Genomic DNA, 16,822 nt, shown 5'->3' on the forward strand with positions numbered 1-16,822 from the left:
CACACAGAATCAGACACACAAGACTAGTCTGCAAAGAACTTTGTGGTTTAATTGTGCTCCAAGTGCCCACCACCTCTTCTTGCTGGGGGTGGCACACTTGACTGCCTCCTGCCCCACTGTATTCTGATCCTAAGACGCAGGAACTGGGGCCTGCCCTGCACCAGGAAGCCTGAAGCCAAACAGCCCACACTGGCTTCCCTTCTGCTGTGCCAGGCAGACACTCTGGTCCTCAGAGTGCCTTGAGTGTGACGACTCCTTGAAGGGGCAGAAGCAGCAGAGGAGAAATACAAAGAGAAAGTCAGCCACTGAAGAGGTGAAAGACGATGAGCCATCAGGTAACACTTGTGATGTTCCAGCCTTCGCTGCAAGGAAACTGAAGCATACAGAGGCCCCTTCAGCCAAGAAAGACAGGGCGCCCATCAGACTCGACGGTTAAAGCAGGATCACTGCTAAAAGAACTTGACGCCCCGCCCATCGTCCAGCGTGATGATTTCAGCCTTGTGTTCCTGCTGCAAAGCCTGCAGAGCGCGGAGTAGCAGGGGTTCTTCCAACCCATGGAACTCTGGGAAGAGGACAAGACAGCCGGTCAAGAGAAGTGGGCCTTGCCCAGACAGAAAAACAACTCTCCAGGACAGCAACTGCATAGGGACAGCAGAGCACATGCAAGGCAGCATGCCTGGCTGTGCAGAGGGAGGAGGTGCTGCCACTCAGGTCGCATATTGCAAAATCCCGCAGTCGCCTTTGTGTGCACACTGAACTTGCCAATATGAGGGCCATGCCCAGGCAGGGAACAAGGAACCCAGAAGGATTTCTAGGGGTCAAAGGGCGACATTTTAATAGAAGTATGAATTTGCACATTTGCAATGGCCAGAACAGGCACTTCCTCTTAGTGCAGCTTCTGGGCTACCAGCACAGCATTTCGGGCTGTGTGCCCACACAGATCGCTCACCTGTCGTTCTTTCTCATCATCACAATGTCACTACCTGAAAGGAAGATGGTCTCAACACAACTCTGCAATGCAGAGGCTCAGCAAGGCTTCTCTGTGCCCTGCCCAGCAATGCACGTGGCTCTACAGAGCTGCCAGCTCTTCCACGTGGAGTGGGAAAGATCTGGTCTGAGTTGCCCTTTGTCTCGGTCTTCACTCAAGTCTCCTAAACCATTCTCCTGTAATTCCAGCAGCCAAACAGGGAGGGGGCGGGGCCAAAGCAGGGCTGTTTCCCCCTCCGTTGACTCAGCACTGTGTAGTGCATTTTGGAGAAGGCAAGGAATCTACACCTCAACCGCAGGAGACAAAGCCCCAATTAGTGCAAAAAATGTCAATTTACTCTGGAAAGTCTCTAATCTGTAAAAAGCCCAACATCGTTCCAGAGCCACAGAGAGCTGTCTACCAGACAGAACTGTCTAAGGAACAGTAAGCCTAGAAAACTATTTTTGGCTTTAAAAATCATTTTGGAAGCCTACTAAGAAAAAAGGCACCATGAACCCTCTCTCAGATTGGGGGGGGGGGCCTAAGAGACCCAAAATGAGAGGACACCCACCTGCCTGGCTTTAATCCCAGGGCACACCAGCATCGTTTCCCACTGGGCTCCAGCCAGCCACGTGGGAGAATCTCCTTCTGTACTTTTTGATGTATGTGCAAAATGTCTGACCTCCCTTCGTCTTCCGCCCCACCTGGTGTTCTCTCCTGAGCCACTTCTCTCTCTTGTTACCATCCCCTTCTTTCAAACCCAAAAGACCCATCAACAGTCTTTTCCCCTACAGTCTTTTCCCCCCTTAAGCAAGTGGGCCAAACAGCCAGTCAACTGCCCCTCCACGAATAGCTCCATTCACGTCTGTTATGCTTTCCCTCAAGCTGAGTCACATTTTCAAACTGAAAAGCCCCAGCCTACTATCACTGCCAAGAAAAAATATACTTGGAACGATTGGGTGGGGAGAAGCACTTTGTTCTTAATCATGTTCCAAAACAGAGGCCAAGCAGTGAAGGGAAGTTTTGGAGGTGAGCCCGGCCGGCTGCTGTGCTTGTCACAGAAAGATCTCAGGCTATCACCCGTCCAGGCACAGACTGAGCAGACACCCCCACTTCCCTTTCAGATGCCTTGTTGGTTGTGGAAGGGGCTGTGGCGGCAATTTAAACTCTAGCTCTTAGACTACAGGGCACTCCTTCAAAGCAGTGAAAGAAGTCATGTTGGAGGAAGAAAGTTGATTCCAAGAAGCCTGGATTGGTAAACTGCCTGCGTGAAGGCAGAAGAATCAGGCAACCTTGGAAATGTATGAAGCAAAAAACTCTGCTGTTGTCCCTTTACCTGGTTCCTTATTGAGTCGTATTTAGGAATATAAACATATTTAAATATTGAACAACACAGACTGAAGAGTTTACAATGAAGCTGTTTACCAGTATCAAAATGAGCACAGCAACTTACTGAGGATAAGAAGGACCATCACTTTCTCAGACTGCTGAAGATTATCTAGGCCACTGAGCTACAAGACGAATCCTATGAAGTCACAAGCTAACAAATGTGCTGAAAAATTGATATCCCTGACAAGGCTCTAGAGCAGGGGCCCTAACCTTTTCAAGCCTGTGGGCTCCTTTGCAATTCTGACCCAGGATGGTGGGCACAGCCACAGAATGGTTGCTACAGGAGGCAGACCCAGAGCCAACCACAAAGTGTTATGCAGAACTCTAATAGTAACTCTTCAATATTTCAGGTAGAAGCTCTGTTTAACAGGATGCCTTTTAAATATATTTTATTTATATATACTATATAAAAATTTGAATACACACAGCCCACATTCAGTCACACAGTGAAGATTCTTGTGCTGAGATGGCACCTGCTGCCAAAACTTTTTAAAAATTCTGCACAGAAAATAACATCTGTGATGGCCAATCAGAAGCTTTGCTGGGCAAAAGCCCCACCTGGCCCCGCCCACGTGCAAAAAACCCTTGTGGGCACTAGGAAAAGTGTCAGTGGTTGCCATGGCGCCCACAGGTACCATGTTGCTCTAGAACAATACCCTACAATGAAAATCTTCATTATGTGCCCATTTTAATTGTATAATTTCAATTACCATATTTATCTGACATGATGAACTTTTCTTTTTCTCAATGTTATACTTATGTAGTTTTATTGCTTTAAAAATAAACTTCATTTCTTGTTTTGAAATCTAAGAAAAGCTTGCAACTGGTCAAATATGAGAATGGCACGAACAGCAACTTACTGAGGATAAGAAGGACCATCATTTTCTCAGATTGCTCAAGATTATCTAGGCCACTGATAAGCAAACTTGGGCAAGATTAGTTGGAAAAAGGGACACCCAGCCAACAAAAGCTCTTCATTCAGTACCTTCATTCTCCGTGTCATCGCCATTGGACAACTCATAGAGCGTGAAAACAGAGTTGGTCAGCCCATTCTTCGAGACCTGGTGATAGCAGAGCACAGGAGTGTAAGGAAATATAAGGCTCTTCTTGGAGCTGATTTTTTTTAATGCAGAGAACACCGAGCATTTCCTAATCAAAGACCTACCCACCCCCTCTGAAGGAAACTTTTCTCGTAAGTCAAAAAAGTCAGCAAAGATCTTCCTCAAGATTCCATGTGACCAGCCGGCTTGGTCGTTACACCCAGGCCTTGGGGATTTGCATGACTACACCATAAAAGCACACAACTTGGTGGCAATACCCCAAGAGCATTCATCTCCTCTGAAAAATAACATCAGCTCTCTAGTCCTTAAGACTGAAGCCTGTGGGCAATACCTGAGGAAGGGAGCTTCACCAACAGCTTATGCAAGCAGAATGAGTTATGCAACACAAGCCAATAGAGGGAATTTGTTTATTTACTTTGCTTATTCTTTGCCTTTCTTCCCACGGGGGCCCTGTTCTCCTCTCCTCCACTTTACCCTCACAACAACTCTGTGAGGTAGCTGGGACTAAGACCATGTGACTGGCCCAAGGTCACCCAGCAAGCTGCCAGGGCAAAGTAGGGATCTGAACCCGGGTCTCTCAGATCCTAGTCTGACACTCTAACCACGTCAAGCATACGCAGCCCCAGCTCCGCACTTACCCACTGGTAGATAAGCTTGCCCCATTCTTCCAGCCGTCGCCACAAGACCAAGAAGCTGGATTTATTCTTGTCAAGCCATTCAAGATTCCCTGCAAATAAGCATAAATGCATTTGGCAGCAGAATTGCTGAGACACATGTAACACACCAAGTGATTCTCATGGGTGGGGCTAAATCTCCGTATCAGCAGCCTGATTTGCACACAGGTTGTGACTCTAATCACACTCACCTGGAAGCAAGTACCACTGAAATCCAAGAAAAAATCACTTCTAAACAAATCCGTGCAGGTTAAGGCAGTCTCTTGCCCTCAAAAGGGGATGATTTCTACGATAGCTCTGTGGGCTCCCTGGCACGCACCCTGCATTAAATAGCTGGTTTTCAAATGTGGCTTGTTGAGTATCTTTCATTTCAGAAATCTGCTTTTAGTCCAGAGAGCAAAAATACCTGGTGCTAATGGAACACCAGCAGACAACTGGAATGGGCCCTTGAAACCAGTGTCTGTTAGAGCTTAACATTTTGGAAACTGGGTTATGTCATCTCAGGACTGGAACAGAATGAGCCCTACACTGGTGCGCTTCCGTCTCCTCCTCCTCACCGTGATTTAGCCTCCAAGCGTGTGACAGGAGAGGGGAGCATGAGGCTCATTTGCATGGCCACACATCACCTGCTGCCATTTCAAAGCCACACCATCCTCTCCTCTGTGATCAGCGGCAACCTGCTGCTTTCTTTATTCCCACTGATGATAAATAGAAACCAAGAAAAGCACCTGCTACCTGGTCTCTGCTGTAAGGTATAGGAGACACTAACAGATATGTCCAAGGAAGAACTGGTCAGAACAGTGGACACCAAGATGTTCCACAACCAGCACAAACCATAACCCACCTTTTTTCCTGAGCTCCTCTAGCACAACAAGGATGGATTCCAAAGGCAGTTTTCCTGTTTCACAGTTAAGGGAACAGTTACCAGACACAGAGCAATGGATAAAAAGGGGTATAGAGAAGAGTAGAAATTTAAACAAAATGGGATAAACTGTTCAACATTTGCAGCTCCTGGTCTCAGAATTCAGGGCTTTAGTGTAGCATTTTAACCTCTCCTCCAAAAGTTGGGCACTTCATATTCCTGATGCAGAAGACTCTGCAAGCTTCCCAACAAACCTACAATGCGGGCTCAGTTCAGAAAATTTATTTTATTCTCCTGGAAAGGGCTACAAGGATCTCTCTGTTCTAGCCACCACCTGAAAGACAGGACCAGGACCATCTTCTATGCTTCTACACCCTCCAAAGTAACTGGTTGGGCAATGTGCCCAGGCCAGCCCGATCCCCACCTACCTCACAGAGTGTCTGTTGTGGGGAGGGGAAGGGAAGGCAATTGTAAGCCGGTTTGATTCTTCCTTAAGTGGTTGAGAAAGTCAGCATATAAAAACCAACTCTTCTTCATCATCTTGGAAGCTAAGCAGGGTCAGCCCTGGTTGGTGCTTGGATGGGAAACCACCAGGGGAGTCCAGGTTGCCAACTGGAGGCAGGCAATGGCAAACCACCGCTGAAAGTTTCTTGCCCTGAAAACCCTATGGGGTCTCACCGTAAGTTGGCTGCAACTTGACGGCACTTCCCCACCACCACCACACTGCATGGAACAGCACGCTGGAGTAGATGAGCCACTGGTCTCATCTAGTCGGCTCTTCTTAGGTTCTCTCAGAACCTGTCAGTCATGGCCTGAGAAAGGAGTGTTGTGGTTTTCTCCAGCTGCTGGCCAAGGCCAGCTATACCCTGCAAACAACATGTTTAGACTGAACTCTGTGGGAATGCCGGTAGAATCCTACCTCCCTGACAGCTCCTGGGAGGGGGGTTGCCATGGCATCCAGATCTACCCCGATTTGTCCTATGCTTCCATATATGCCCTGTACTGTGCTTGTAGTTTTCATTAGTGTCCATTTGATTCTTAGTTTCTGTTAACCTGTGGATTTTTCCAATAAATTAACTCTCTTTGGACTGCTTGTCTGTGGATATCTGTTTATGGGATTATCATGGGACTAGAGCTTACATTTGGACACTAATCCCATCTATCCTTTATCCCTGGCTGGAGCCCTGGAGGTTTCACCGGGAGGTCGGGTTAGAGCTTTGGGTCAGCTCCCTGAGGATTCTGATCTACTGCGTGCCATCCTTGCAGAGGCACAGCGGACTCAAGCAGAGTCCAACCGACTTACTGAGTTGGTCGTGGAGCAGTGGCATCGACTAGCAGCAGCGGCCCCCTGGGAGACACGGGGCGCTGATCTTCGTGCCCATAACGAACTTTGGTGGTTGGATATTTTACTAAAGGAGACCCGATTGGTGCAAGAGGATGCAACTCTTTTAACCCAGCTGCTTGACGAGGTTGCAGTTCATGGGGTGCAGCTGGGGCTGTCGGTCCCAATCCGAGGGTCCGTTTCCTCGTTCCCAATGGCAGGAGCTGGGAGTGGGACTGGTCCGGACCTCAACCTGGGCAGCCGGGACGTGCATAACCTGGCTACCAAGGCAGTGTTGTCCCTTATGAAATTACCGCCAGACCTAGCGTCGGATGACGATGTGATTAAGGTGCTACATCCAGAGTTTGGTTCTTCTTCCATGGAGCTTGCCCGCAAGGTTTTACCACTACTGGGCAAGTATGAGGAAATTCAGTTGCTACTAGAACAAGCAGCCAAGCCGCTGGTAGCGGCCGCGGCTCAGGCAGCCGCCTTGGAAGCAGCTCAGGCTGCTCAACAAAGGGCAGTGGACCAACGTTTGGCTGAGGCAGCCGCTGCTCAGAAAAAAGCCGCCCTGGAGCAGGCGGCCTTGGCGTCCGGAGCGCGATCGAAAAGCGGAGGGGGGGGACTAGAATGGCCCTTGTTCTCCCCGGAACCCTGTCCGCCCCGGGATGTGGCCTGTCGACGGAGGCTCGTCTTCGCCTCTGACGTGCGGGACTATTATGAGGACGTGGAGCCTGACGAGGAGGACTCAGACGACTGGAATACAAACCTCCGTGTTAGCCAAGCCCGACGGACTGGGGGGGCTGAGGAGGAGATTACAATTGCCCCGGGAGGGGACAGCTCTGCTTCGTCGGAGGAAGGCAGCCACTGGGACCCTCCTGCTCTGAACTTGGAGACTCCCCCAGATTAATCAAAAAACGGACTGGGTCAATCTTGGACAAGGATTTCATAAAATTCTGTGGGACCCTACAGCAATAACCCAAAAGGATAAAGCACCAGAAGATTGCGATATTAAGATGGCGATATTAAAAGTATGGAAAAAGTACAAAAAAAGAATAAGTCCAACTCCACCATCCATAATGTCCCCGACGGAAGCATATCATGACAACGTTAAATTGAAACCAGCTGTTCATTTTACCTATAACGATACGATAGAGTCAACAGGTGAAATTAAAAGTTTAACTGAACTTCAAAACAAATTTCAAAAATTAAACTGGCTAACTTATCTTCAATTGAGGTCTAATTTACAGAAAGACTGTTCATATCCCCGGCCATTTCGAGAATTGACAGAGTTTGAATTGATAATATCTAAGAATGATTCCCATCTATTAGGAAAAATCTACAAACTTCTGAAATATGACACAGAAGAAGAACAGGTGAAAACAAATATGATTAAATGGATGCAAAACTTTGGCGAAATGATCAATATGGAATCCTGGGAAAAACTTTGTACCTCTGAATTAAAGTATACCGTGTGCCAAGAAGTCAAAGAAAACTGGTACAAAACATTTTATAGATGGTATTTGACTCCAAATATGCTCTCTCATATGACATCTCCGGGGGAAAAAAGGTGCATGTTGGAAATGTCAAGATACAGACGGTTCTTACTTCCATGTTTGGTGGACATGTCCTAAATTACAATCGTACTGGAAACAGATTCACCGAGAACTTCAGATGATATTAAAAACGAAGATAACACGAGATCCTAAATATTACTTACTTAGTATGGTGCCACCAACCTTGCCTTTGAAATTTCATGATGTTTTTAAGTACGCCACAACAGCAGCCAGAACGGTTCTGGCAAGAACTTGGAAACAAACGCACATTCCCGAAATTGAAGAATGGAAAGAAAAACTTTTAGAGTACGCCAGTATGGCTAAAATGACTTTTGCTTTAAATCCAAAGCTCAATGAATCTATGGAACAATTTGACGAAAAGTGGGAGTCATTTTATTCTTATATGATTTCTAGTTAAGTGAATGGATGACGTACTGACTAGTCTAAAATATAGAACAGGCAATACTTTTCTTAAAAGGATAATAGTTATACAAATGAATGATATTTTTACTTATTATTTATTTTTATTTATATTATTTTTACTTATTATAATTATTTTTTTATTTAGATAAACAGTATGGTACTTGACTGATATTTTGGTTGTATACGACTGAGCTTATTTTCTAATGGAAATTGTAATGTTGTTTTTATATATTGAATGATTTACCTTTTCCCTATTTTCCTTTTTTCCTTTTTGTATCCCTCAAAATATAAATAAAATTAAAAAAAAAAAAACGGACTGGGTCTGCGGTGAATGGAGCAACACCGCAGACCTCCACAGATGCTTCAGCAAAACCCAAGGCTCCCTTAATGGTGAGTGAGGTGGGAGAGACTGTTTATGTGGATGTAGTGTTGCAACATTATAGAAAGGGCCCCCAGTTACAAGCTTTAATAGACTCTGGTTGTGCCCGCTCCTTGATCAATGAGGCCACGTTTCAGGCACTCAAAGTTAAGTCGGTGCCTTTGCCAGCACCAGTTCAGTTCGCCCAGATGGATGGCAGTGATTTCAAGGATGGGCCAGTGGACCGTCGCACTTGGGGAGTAGCGATGGGAATAGGCCACCATTGGGAACAAATCAACTTTACTATAGCCCCCAATATTCGTTACACGGTGGTGTTGGGAATACATTGGCTCAGGGGGCACAGCCCCTCCACTGACTGCGAGGCTGAGACTTTAGCATTTTCCAGTCCGATATGTGAAGGGCACCAGTACGAAGTAGCTGTCAAGACCGTAATCCAATCAACTCCTGCCTTGGCTTCAGACACTACTGGTCCATCCCAACTACCTTCTGAGTACCAGGACTTTGCGGATGTCTTTAATGTACAGGAGTGTTATGTGTTACCCCCCCCCACTGCAGAACGGACTGTGCTATTGAGGTGGTGGGGGATGGAAAACTGCCCAAAAGCAAAATTTATCCCATGAGCGCTTCTGAAAGGACAGCGCTCCATGAGTTCTTAGACAAGAATCTGGCTCGAGGTTTCATCCGACCCTCTACAGCGCCTTATTCAGCCCCCGCTTTCTTCGTGCGTAAGAAAACTGGTGATTTGCATTTGTGCATCGACTTTCGGAAGCTCAATGCGGTCACCCAAACCAATGCCTACCTCATTCTTCTGATCTCAGATCTTTTGGAGCAACTACAGGAGGGACGCACTTTCACCAAATTAGACTTGGTTGAAGCCTATTATAGAATCAGAATTTGAGAAGGGGATGAGCCCCTAACAGCCTTTTCCAGTTGCTTTGGTATGTTTGAATTTTTGGTGATGCCTTTTGGATTGAAAGGGGCTCTGGGGGTCTTCATGCAACTCATTAACGAGATCCTGCATGACTTGCTGTTCAAGGGAGTGGTGGTTTACTTAGATGACATTCTTATTTATTCAAAAACCACGGAAGAACATGTCGCCCTGGTTAGGGAAGTGTTGCAACATCTCAGAGGCAATCAGCTCTATGCTAAGGTGTCCAAGTGCGAATTCCACCAAAAGCAGTTGACTTTTCTGAGCTATATAATTTCACACCAAGGGCTTACGATGGACCCAGAACAGGTACAAGCCGTGATCAATTGGGAACCACCCTCAACCCGTAAACCGGTTCAAAGACTTCTCGGGTTCGCAAATTTCTACAGGGGGTTCCTCCCCAACTTCGCTCAGGTTGCGCTGCCCATCACAGACCTCCTTAAGACTAAAGGAACGGGAAGCGCAGCCACCTTGCCTACGGCCAAAGTGAATTGGACCCCCGTGTCAAACCGCTTTTGACAGTCTCAAATGACTGTTTACCTCTGAACCGGTTTTAAAACACCCTGATTGTGAACAAATATTTGTAGTCCAAGTAGACGCTTCAGAAGTAGCAATGGGGGTGCGCTGCTGCAGCGAGGAGGGGACGGCCAACTGCATCCGTGCGCTTACTTCTCTAAGAAGCTCACGTAGTCTCAGCTCAATTGGCCAATCTGGGAAAAGGAGGCAGCCGCGGTTAAGCATGCCCTCACGGTGTGGAGACAGTTTTTAGAAGGTTCTAAAGTCCCTTTTGAAGTTTGGAGCGATCATAAGAACTTGGAGGCATTAACGGGGGCTCGCAAACTGTCCGCAAAACAGGTACGATGGGCGGATTTCTTTGCTCAATTCCGCTTCGTATTAAAACATGTGCTAGGGAAGCAGAACTTACTGGCCGATGCTTTGTCTAGACTACCCCAATATCCTACCAAGATCGAGCGCCCCACAGAGTCTCTATTCACTCCTGCTCAGAGAGGTTTACTGCCCACCCTGGCAGTCCAAACCCGGTCGCAGACCCGGCTCCCAACGCCGACGCCGCCTTCGGAAGGGGGGGAAGCCCAAAGCCCGACCATGTCGGTCGGCCCATCCACTCCGCTCCCCTCGCCGGCACGGACTCCTCCACCCAGGCAGTCTACCAATGCAAGTCCCGAGGGGCAGGGACCCGTCCGCCAGGTCAAACCGGCCCCCCTGCCCCCCTTCTCCTTCTGAGATGCCTGCCAGCACAGTCCCCAAAATTCTGGATGTGGAGGGGCTTACCGATTCCTTCAAGGAAACTCTCTGTCGCAGTTGCCAAGCAGAACTCTCCGCCCAAACGCTCCCGGCTTCTCTGAGTGAATGCGGAGGTTATTGGTACAAAGATTCAAAGTTATATGTTCCTAAAGTGCTGCGGGGGGAGGTTTTGGGTTTAGTTCATGGAGCTAAGACCGCAGGACACTTTGGGTTTCTCAAAACATTGCACTTGCTGAGGAGACAATTTTGGTGGGCGGGCATGCGATCAGACGTAGATTCGTTCGTCCGCAGTTGCCCAGTGTGCGCTACTGCCAAGAGACCCCAAGGCAAGCCACCTGGACTGTTGCAACCTTTGGAAACCCCCACTAGACCCTGGGAGGTAATCGCAATGGATTTTATGACTGATCTACCCCTCAGTGAGGGAAAAACTGTACTTTGGGTAATCACGGATCTGTTCTCGAAACAAGTGCATCTTGTACCTTGCGCAGGTATCCCTTCCGCCCCAAATTGGCCCGCCTCTTTGTGTCACATTTTCCAATTGCACAGTTTTCCACGCAAGATAGTGAGCGACCGCGGGAGCACATATGTGGCTAAGTTCTGGAAAGCTTTCTTGAAGTTAGTAGGGGTGGAACAAGACTGTCAAGCACTTTCCATCCCCAAACAGACGGTCAAATGGAACGGGTGAATGCTGTGTTAGAGTGCTACTTATGCTGTTATGTTAATTACCATCAAGATGATTGGGTAGGACTGTTGCCCTTTGCTGAATATGCTTACAATAATGCTGTGCACCAGTCCACTGGATTTAGCCCTTTTCGAGCTGTGTATGGACAAGACTTTGGCCCCATCGGCCACATTGGTATTTCAGGTGAGGAGGCGATGTGGCTGACTGGGTGCACACAATTCAGACAACCTGGCCGTGGCTGGTAAAAAATCTAGAGCGAGCCAAACGTAAATATAAGGCTCAAGCTGACAAACACCGTTTGCCGGGTAAAGAGTACGGGGTGGGAGATTTGGTTTATCTGTCCACCAGGAATACCATCAACTCGCCCGTGCGGCAAACTCAGTGCCAAGTATGTGGGTCCATTCCCCATTTCCCGAATCATCAACCCGGTGACTGTAGAACTCTCACTCCCCAAATCACTGAGGCGAATTCATCCCGTGTTTCATGTCAGTCTATTGAAACCGCATGTCCCCTCCCCAGAATGGCATCCTGAACCACCGCCTGAGGCGCCTGTGATGGGGGGGGGGGAGCATTTTGAAATCACCTGGTCCGTGAATTCCATACCACCTACCCTCACAGACCAGCTCCCGGAAACTGAAGGGGGGGGGCCTTTGGGGGGGCAGAATGTCAGGCATGGCCTGAGAAAGGAATGTTGTGGTTTTCTCCAGCTGCTGGCCAAGGCCAGCTATACCCTGCAAACAACATGTTTAGACTGAACTCTGTGGGAATGCCGGTAGAATCCTACCTCCCTGACAGCTCCTGGGAGGGGGTTGCCATGGCATCCAGATCTACCCCGATTTGCTCTATGCTTCCATATATGCCCTGTACTGTGCTTGTAGTTTTCATTAGTGTCCATTTGATTCTTAGCTTCTGTTAACCTGTGGATTTTTCCAATAAATTAACTCTTTGAAATACTTGTCTGTGGATGTCTGTTTATGGGATTATCATGGGACTAGAGCTTACAGAACCCTCAAGATTATCCTATAAACTGGGGGGGGGGGTTTCTTCACACAGCAAATAGTTATGCCTTATTCAGCCAGTCATCAGGGCCCATTCTACAAGGGAGAGAAACTCAGTTTGATTCTTCCCTGAACTCACAATGAAAAAATCACCTTCCTCTCAAAATGCAGAGTAGTCTGAGATGAAATGAAACCCTCAACCAACAAAGAACAAAGCCCAATAAAGACAGATAAGCACCACTACAGGGGGGAAACTCATCTAGAAGAATTGGTTTTTATACCCCGATTTTCTCTACCTTTTAAGGAGTCTCAAACCAGCTTACAATCACCTTCCCTTCCTTTCCCCACAACAGACCCCTTGTCCCCTTCCTCCAGATTAGAGTCTGCCACTCATGTGGAGGCGTGGGGAATCAAACCTGGTTCTCCAGATTAGAGTCCACTGCTTTTAACCACTACACCACACTGGCTAGAGAACAACCTTCAAATTTTTACACTGTACTTGTTATCGGCTCAACTAATTTGGTACAATGGGACAGCAAGCTCAAGAAGTCACATTTCACGTGCAGCTCAGTAGTGTTCTACACTCTGCTACTGACCCTGTCTGCCCACTCGCAGGCAGTCACTGGAGCTAGAAGAACAACCAGCCTTCCTGAGGCAGCCCTCTGCAGCACAAAAAAGTGACGTTTTGATAAATCTCCCCTCCCTCCTCCCCCCACTACTCAACACGGGAGGAGAGACTGGGCTTCTGGTTAAAGCTCAAAAGGAATGTTCAGAGTGTTCTGGGTCAAGACCAGGGCAGAATGGCTGATTCAGAAAAAGCACGAGTTGTAAAAGACAGATTTGTTTTGGTGCCTGACAGCTTCTCCCTATGCTGAACTTGTGCAGCAAGTACCAAGACAGGGGCACATCCAGCTGAAAACGCCTGCTCCGGATCTTGCTCCCAGCCAGAACCATCTTCCCTGGCAGCAGCCAATCCTCTGCCCTGAATGAAGCACTGGAAGCCTTATCAGTTCACCCGGGTGGGTTAAGGCAAGCCCCCACTGAGGAAGGATACGCTGCAGCTTCCGGTTGTTGAACAGGGAGCTCTCCTGGGCCTCCGCGACGGTCATGGTGTAGAGCTTGTTAAGACGGCAGTAGGAGAGCACCAAAGAACACCAAGCAGTCAGCTGCTTCTGCCTTGTGTCCACATTGGGCTGCAACCTGAACACAACCACAGGGACAGATACAGCTCAGCAGATGGACACCACCCCATCCCCCAGATACCATCAGGTGCCAACCTGGGGTCAAGTAAGAATTTTCACGGTAATCAACATCTTTTCACCGACTGACTTGAGCAATCATTGTCAAAGAGCTGCCGATAGCTCGTATTCAGTGCTGGCCAACATGAGATAGAAGACTGGACAGGACCCTCAAATGACTATTCAGTTTCTTTCCTGATATCTTACAGATAAAGTCCACCTAAACTAGTGCAATGTCATTCTAAATACCTCTAAAAGTGAAGTTTCCACAATCTCCTAGCAAAGTGCTCCGCTACACTCCCTCATTCTACCTAAATGCTTTGTCTGAAGTTTCTTGTGCTTTACACAGTACCAACGAGAAGTAATCTCCATTCTCCTTAATTTGAAAGGTGTTACAAGATCTCTTCTCAGTCTCCTGCTCTTCAAAATTGAAGTAGAAATTGTAGAGTCTTGTGGGTGGTCTAAAGTGACTGGAAGAGGAGAAGGAAGAAAGACTGCTTCTGAGAAAGCCATCCTGTTCATTGACTGCAGGTATCAGAAAGTGAGAGACCGAGTTGGGGGTGACAAAGAACATGCTGTGCTGAAAGTGTCAGAGTGACGGTTGGGAAGGGGCACCTGCACAGCTCAGAGGTCCAACCCAGAACGGCTCTTGGGGAACGGGAGGGCCAAGGGAATCAACCGGATGTCACAGACCAAAGGAAAGAAGAGTGTGGGGGAGGGAAGCCATGTCAACTCAGTTACCAACTGGAATGCTAAAGTCACCAAGGAGCAAGACAGGGAAGTTGCTGGGGAGAAAGCAGGAAAGCCAAGCATTGCCTTCAGATGGGAAGGTGGAAAGGTGACTGGTATGGCATAGAGACAAGGAAACGCAAGCAAGGTCAGCAAAGAAAAGTCAGCACTGGAGAAGTGGGAGGGGGCACCAAAATTGGGATGGGCAGATTTGGCATGAAAAAAGCTTCTGTGGCTGTCAGTGGAGTTTGTGGGAGGAGGAAAGGCTGATCAGCAAGCATAAGAGAACAATTTAAGTTCTTTACTGTTCAGTCTTTTGCCACAATCCTACCACGCTATTCACCCCAATCTACTCCCTTCCTTCCTCTGTGGGTGTTCTTGGGATTCTGAAGGCACTTGGAAGAAGGCAAAAGACCAAGCTAACTTTGCTAACTGCCAAGCAACATTATTATGCCATCCTGATCCACACTCATTTTAACAATTCATTATGTTCCACTGAAGCCTGCCTATCTGCCACCTAATGCCTTACCTATTCCGTCAGTGACAAAAATGAAGTTACCTGCTGCCACTTCCTACCCTCTTTGGCTCCCACGGCCATTTCCTCCCATCCTTCCCCATAACAATTCAAAAAATGGCCAGTCTGCTGTTTGCATCAAGGCACATTTCCCCTTATATCCTATTCCTTACCCACTCCACACTTGTATCAGTCCCAGTCCACCCCTTTATCAGTCCATCCCCCTCTTCTGGCTCCTTCCCTCCTGTGTTCAAACACACATATGAACATAAAAAAAGCCATGCTGGATCAGAACAAGGCCCATCAAGTCCAGCAGTCTGTTCATACAGTGGCCAACTAGGTGCCTCTAGGAAGCCACTAACAAGACGACTGCAGCAGCATTATCCTGCCCGTGTTCCACAGCACCTAATATAATAGGCGTGCTCCTCTGATCCTGGAGAGAATAGTTATGCATAACTAGTACGCATTTTTACTAGTAGCCATGAATAGCCCTCTCCTCTATGAACAAGCCCACTGCCCTCTTAAAGTCTTCCGAGTTGGCAGCCATCACCACATCCTGGGGTAGGGAGTTCCACAATTTAACTATGCGTTGGGTGATGAAATAGTTCCTTTGATCTGTTTTGAATCTCTCGCTCTCCAGCTTTAGCAGATGACCCTGTGTTCTAGTATTATGGGAGAGGGAGAAAAACTTCTCCCTGTCCACTCTCTCCAAACCATGCCTAATTTTATAGTCCTCTATCATGTCTCCCCTTAACAGCCTTCTTTCCAAGCTAAAAAGCCTACTCCTCATAGGGCAGTTGCTCTAGTCCCCTGGTCATTTTGGTTGCTCTTTTCTGCACCTTCTCAAGCTCTGTAATATCCTTTTTGAGGTGTGGTGACCAGAACTGGACACAGTATTCCAAGTCTGGTCTCACCATAGATTTGCACAAGGGCAGTATGATATCAGCAGTTTTATTCTCTATTCCTCGTCTAATGATGGCCAGCATGGAATTTGCCTTTTTTCCCGAGCAGCCGCACACTGGGTTGACCTCTTCATTGGTTGCTCTTTTCTGCATCTTCATCCACTACCACCCCAAGATCCCTTTCTTGGTCTGTCGCTGCCAGCACCGATCCCGTCAGTGTACGTGTGAAGTTGGGATTTTTTGCCCCAATACGCATCACTGTACACTCGATTCACCCTCCGGTCATCTTCTCTCCATCCTCTGAGTGGTATGTAAAGCTTCCCTGCCCGGAACTATTCACGGCTCTTACTGCTCAGGTGGCCACAGGACACGCGCACACCGGCCGCCCTCCTTCATCCGCGGGCTCCCCCACCCCGCCCACTCTCTGCCCTTACAGCCCATCTAACTTTGCGCTCCAGGGCCCCAAACTATCGCTTCCTTCCCGAGCGGGAGAGCAGCGGGGCCCGCAACCGCTCCCACTCCCACCCCCCCGGGGGGGGGGCTGGGGGGAGAGGAAGGCGCCCACCCCCCCCCCACCCCACGCGGCGGGCCCGGCCCGCAGCGCCCCGCGACTCACGTGAAGAAGGGCGGGAAGTTGTACTGCCAGGGCCACTCGAAGCTCATCATCGCCGCCTCCGCCGCCGCCGGACGGAACTTCCGCCCCTGCCCGCCAAGCTTCCGGTCCGTCCCGAGGTGACCCGCGCCCTCCCCGAGGCCCCGCGGGGAGGTTCCGCCGGACCCTCCGCCCCTGGCCGCGCCGACAAGAGGCGGCGCCTCCCCCGCCCCGCCCCCCCCCCCATCAGGCGGGGAGAACGCAGGCAGGAGGAGCCGCTCCGCTCCCGGCACTCTATGGTGCCCTCGTAGGTTTTTCGGCGGAGCGGTCGAAAAGGAACCGGA

The 16,822-nt window shown here is 48.6% G+C and overlaps 1 protein-coding gene across 1 annotated transcript; it reads right to left on the minus strand.

Moving 5' to 3' along the window:
• Positions 1–237: 237 nt before the first annotated feature.
• On the minus strand, positions 238–16,593 carry VPS25 (vacuolar protein sorting 25 homolog). The gene is made up of 6 exons (XM_056863546.1): positions 16,503–16,593; positions 13,558–13,703; positions 4,936–4,989; positions 4,056–4,144; positions 3,342–3,417; positions 238–562 (listed from the first exon to the last, which is right to left on the minus strand). The coding sequence occupies exons 1-6, from the start codon at positions 16,550–16,552 to the stop codon at positions 450–452; spliced, it is 528 nt and encodes a 175-aa protein (XP_056719524.1). The 5' UTR covers positions 16,553–16,593; the 3' UTR covers positions 238–449.
• Between the last annotated feature and the right edge of the window lie 229 nt (positions 16,594–16,822).

This window comes from Euleptes europaea, chromosome 18 (genome assembly GCF_029931775.1).
Source record: "Euleptes europaea isolate rEulEur1 chromosome 18, rEulEur1.hap1, whole genome shotgun sequence".
NCBI lineage: Eukaryota > Metazoa > Chordata > Lepidosauria > Squamata > Sphaerodactylidae > Euleptes > Euleptes europaea.

What these genes read in the sequence shown, in the direction of transcription:
- VPS25 (XM_056863546.1), bottom strand. Translation starts at nt 16,552, where the DNA reads ATGATGAGCTTCGAGTGGCCCTGGCAGTACAACTTCCCGCCCTTCTTC. An exon ending in AACTTCCCGCCCTTCTTCAC is followed by an intron (nt 13,704 to 16,502) that starts GTGAGTCGCGGG and finishes GGTTGTGTTCAG; the next exon opens with GTTGCAGCCCAATGTGGACA. An exon ending in AGAGGAGCTCAGGAAAAAAG is followed by an intron (nt 4,145 to 4,935) that starts GTGGGTTATGGT and finishes GCTTATTTGCAG; the next exon opens with GGAATCTTGAATGGCTTGAC.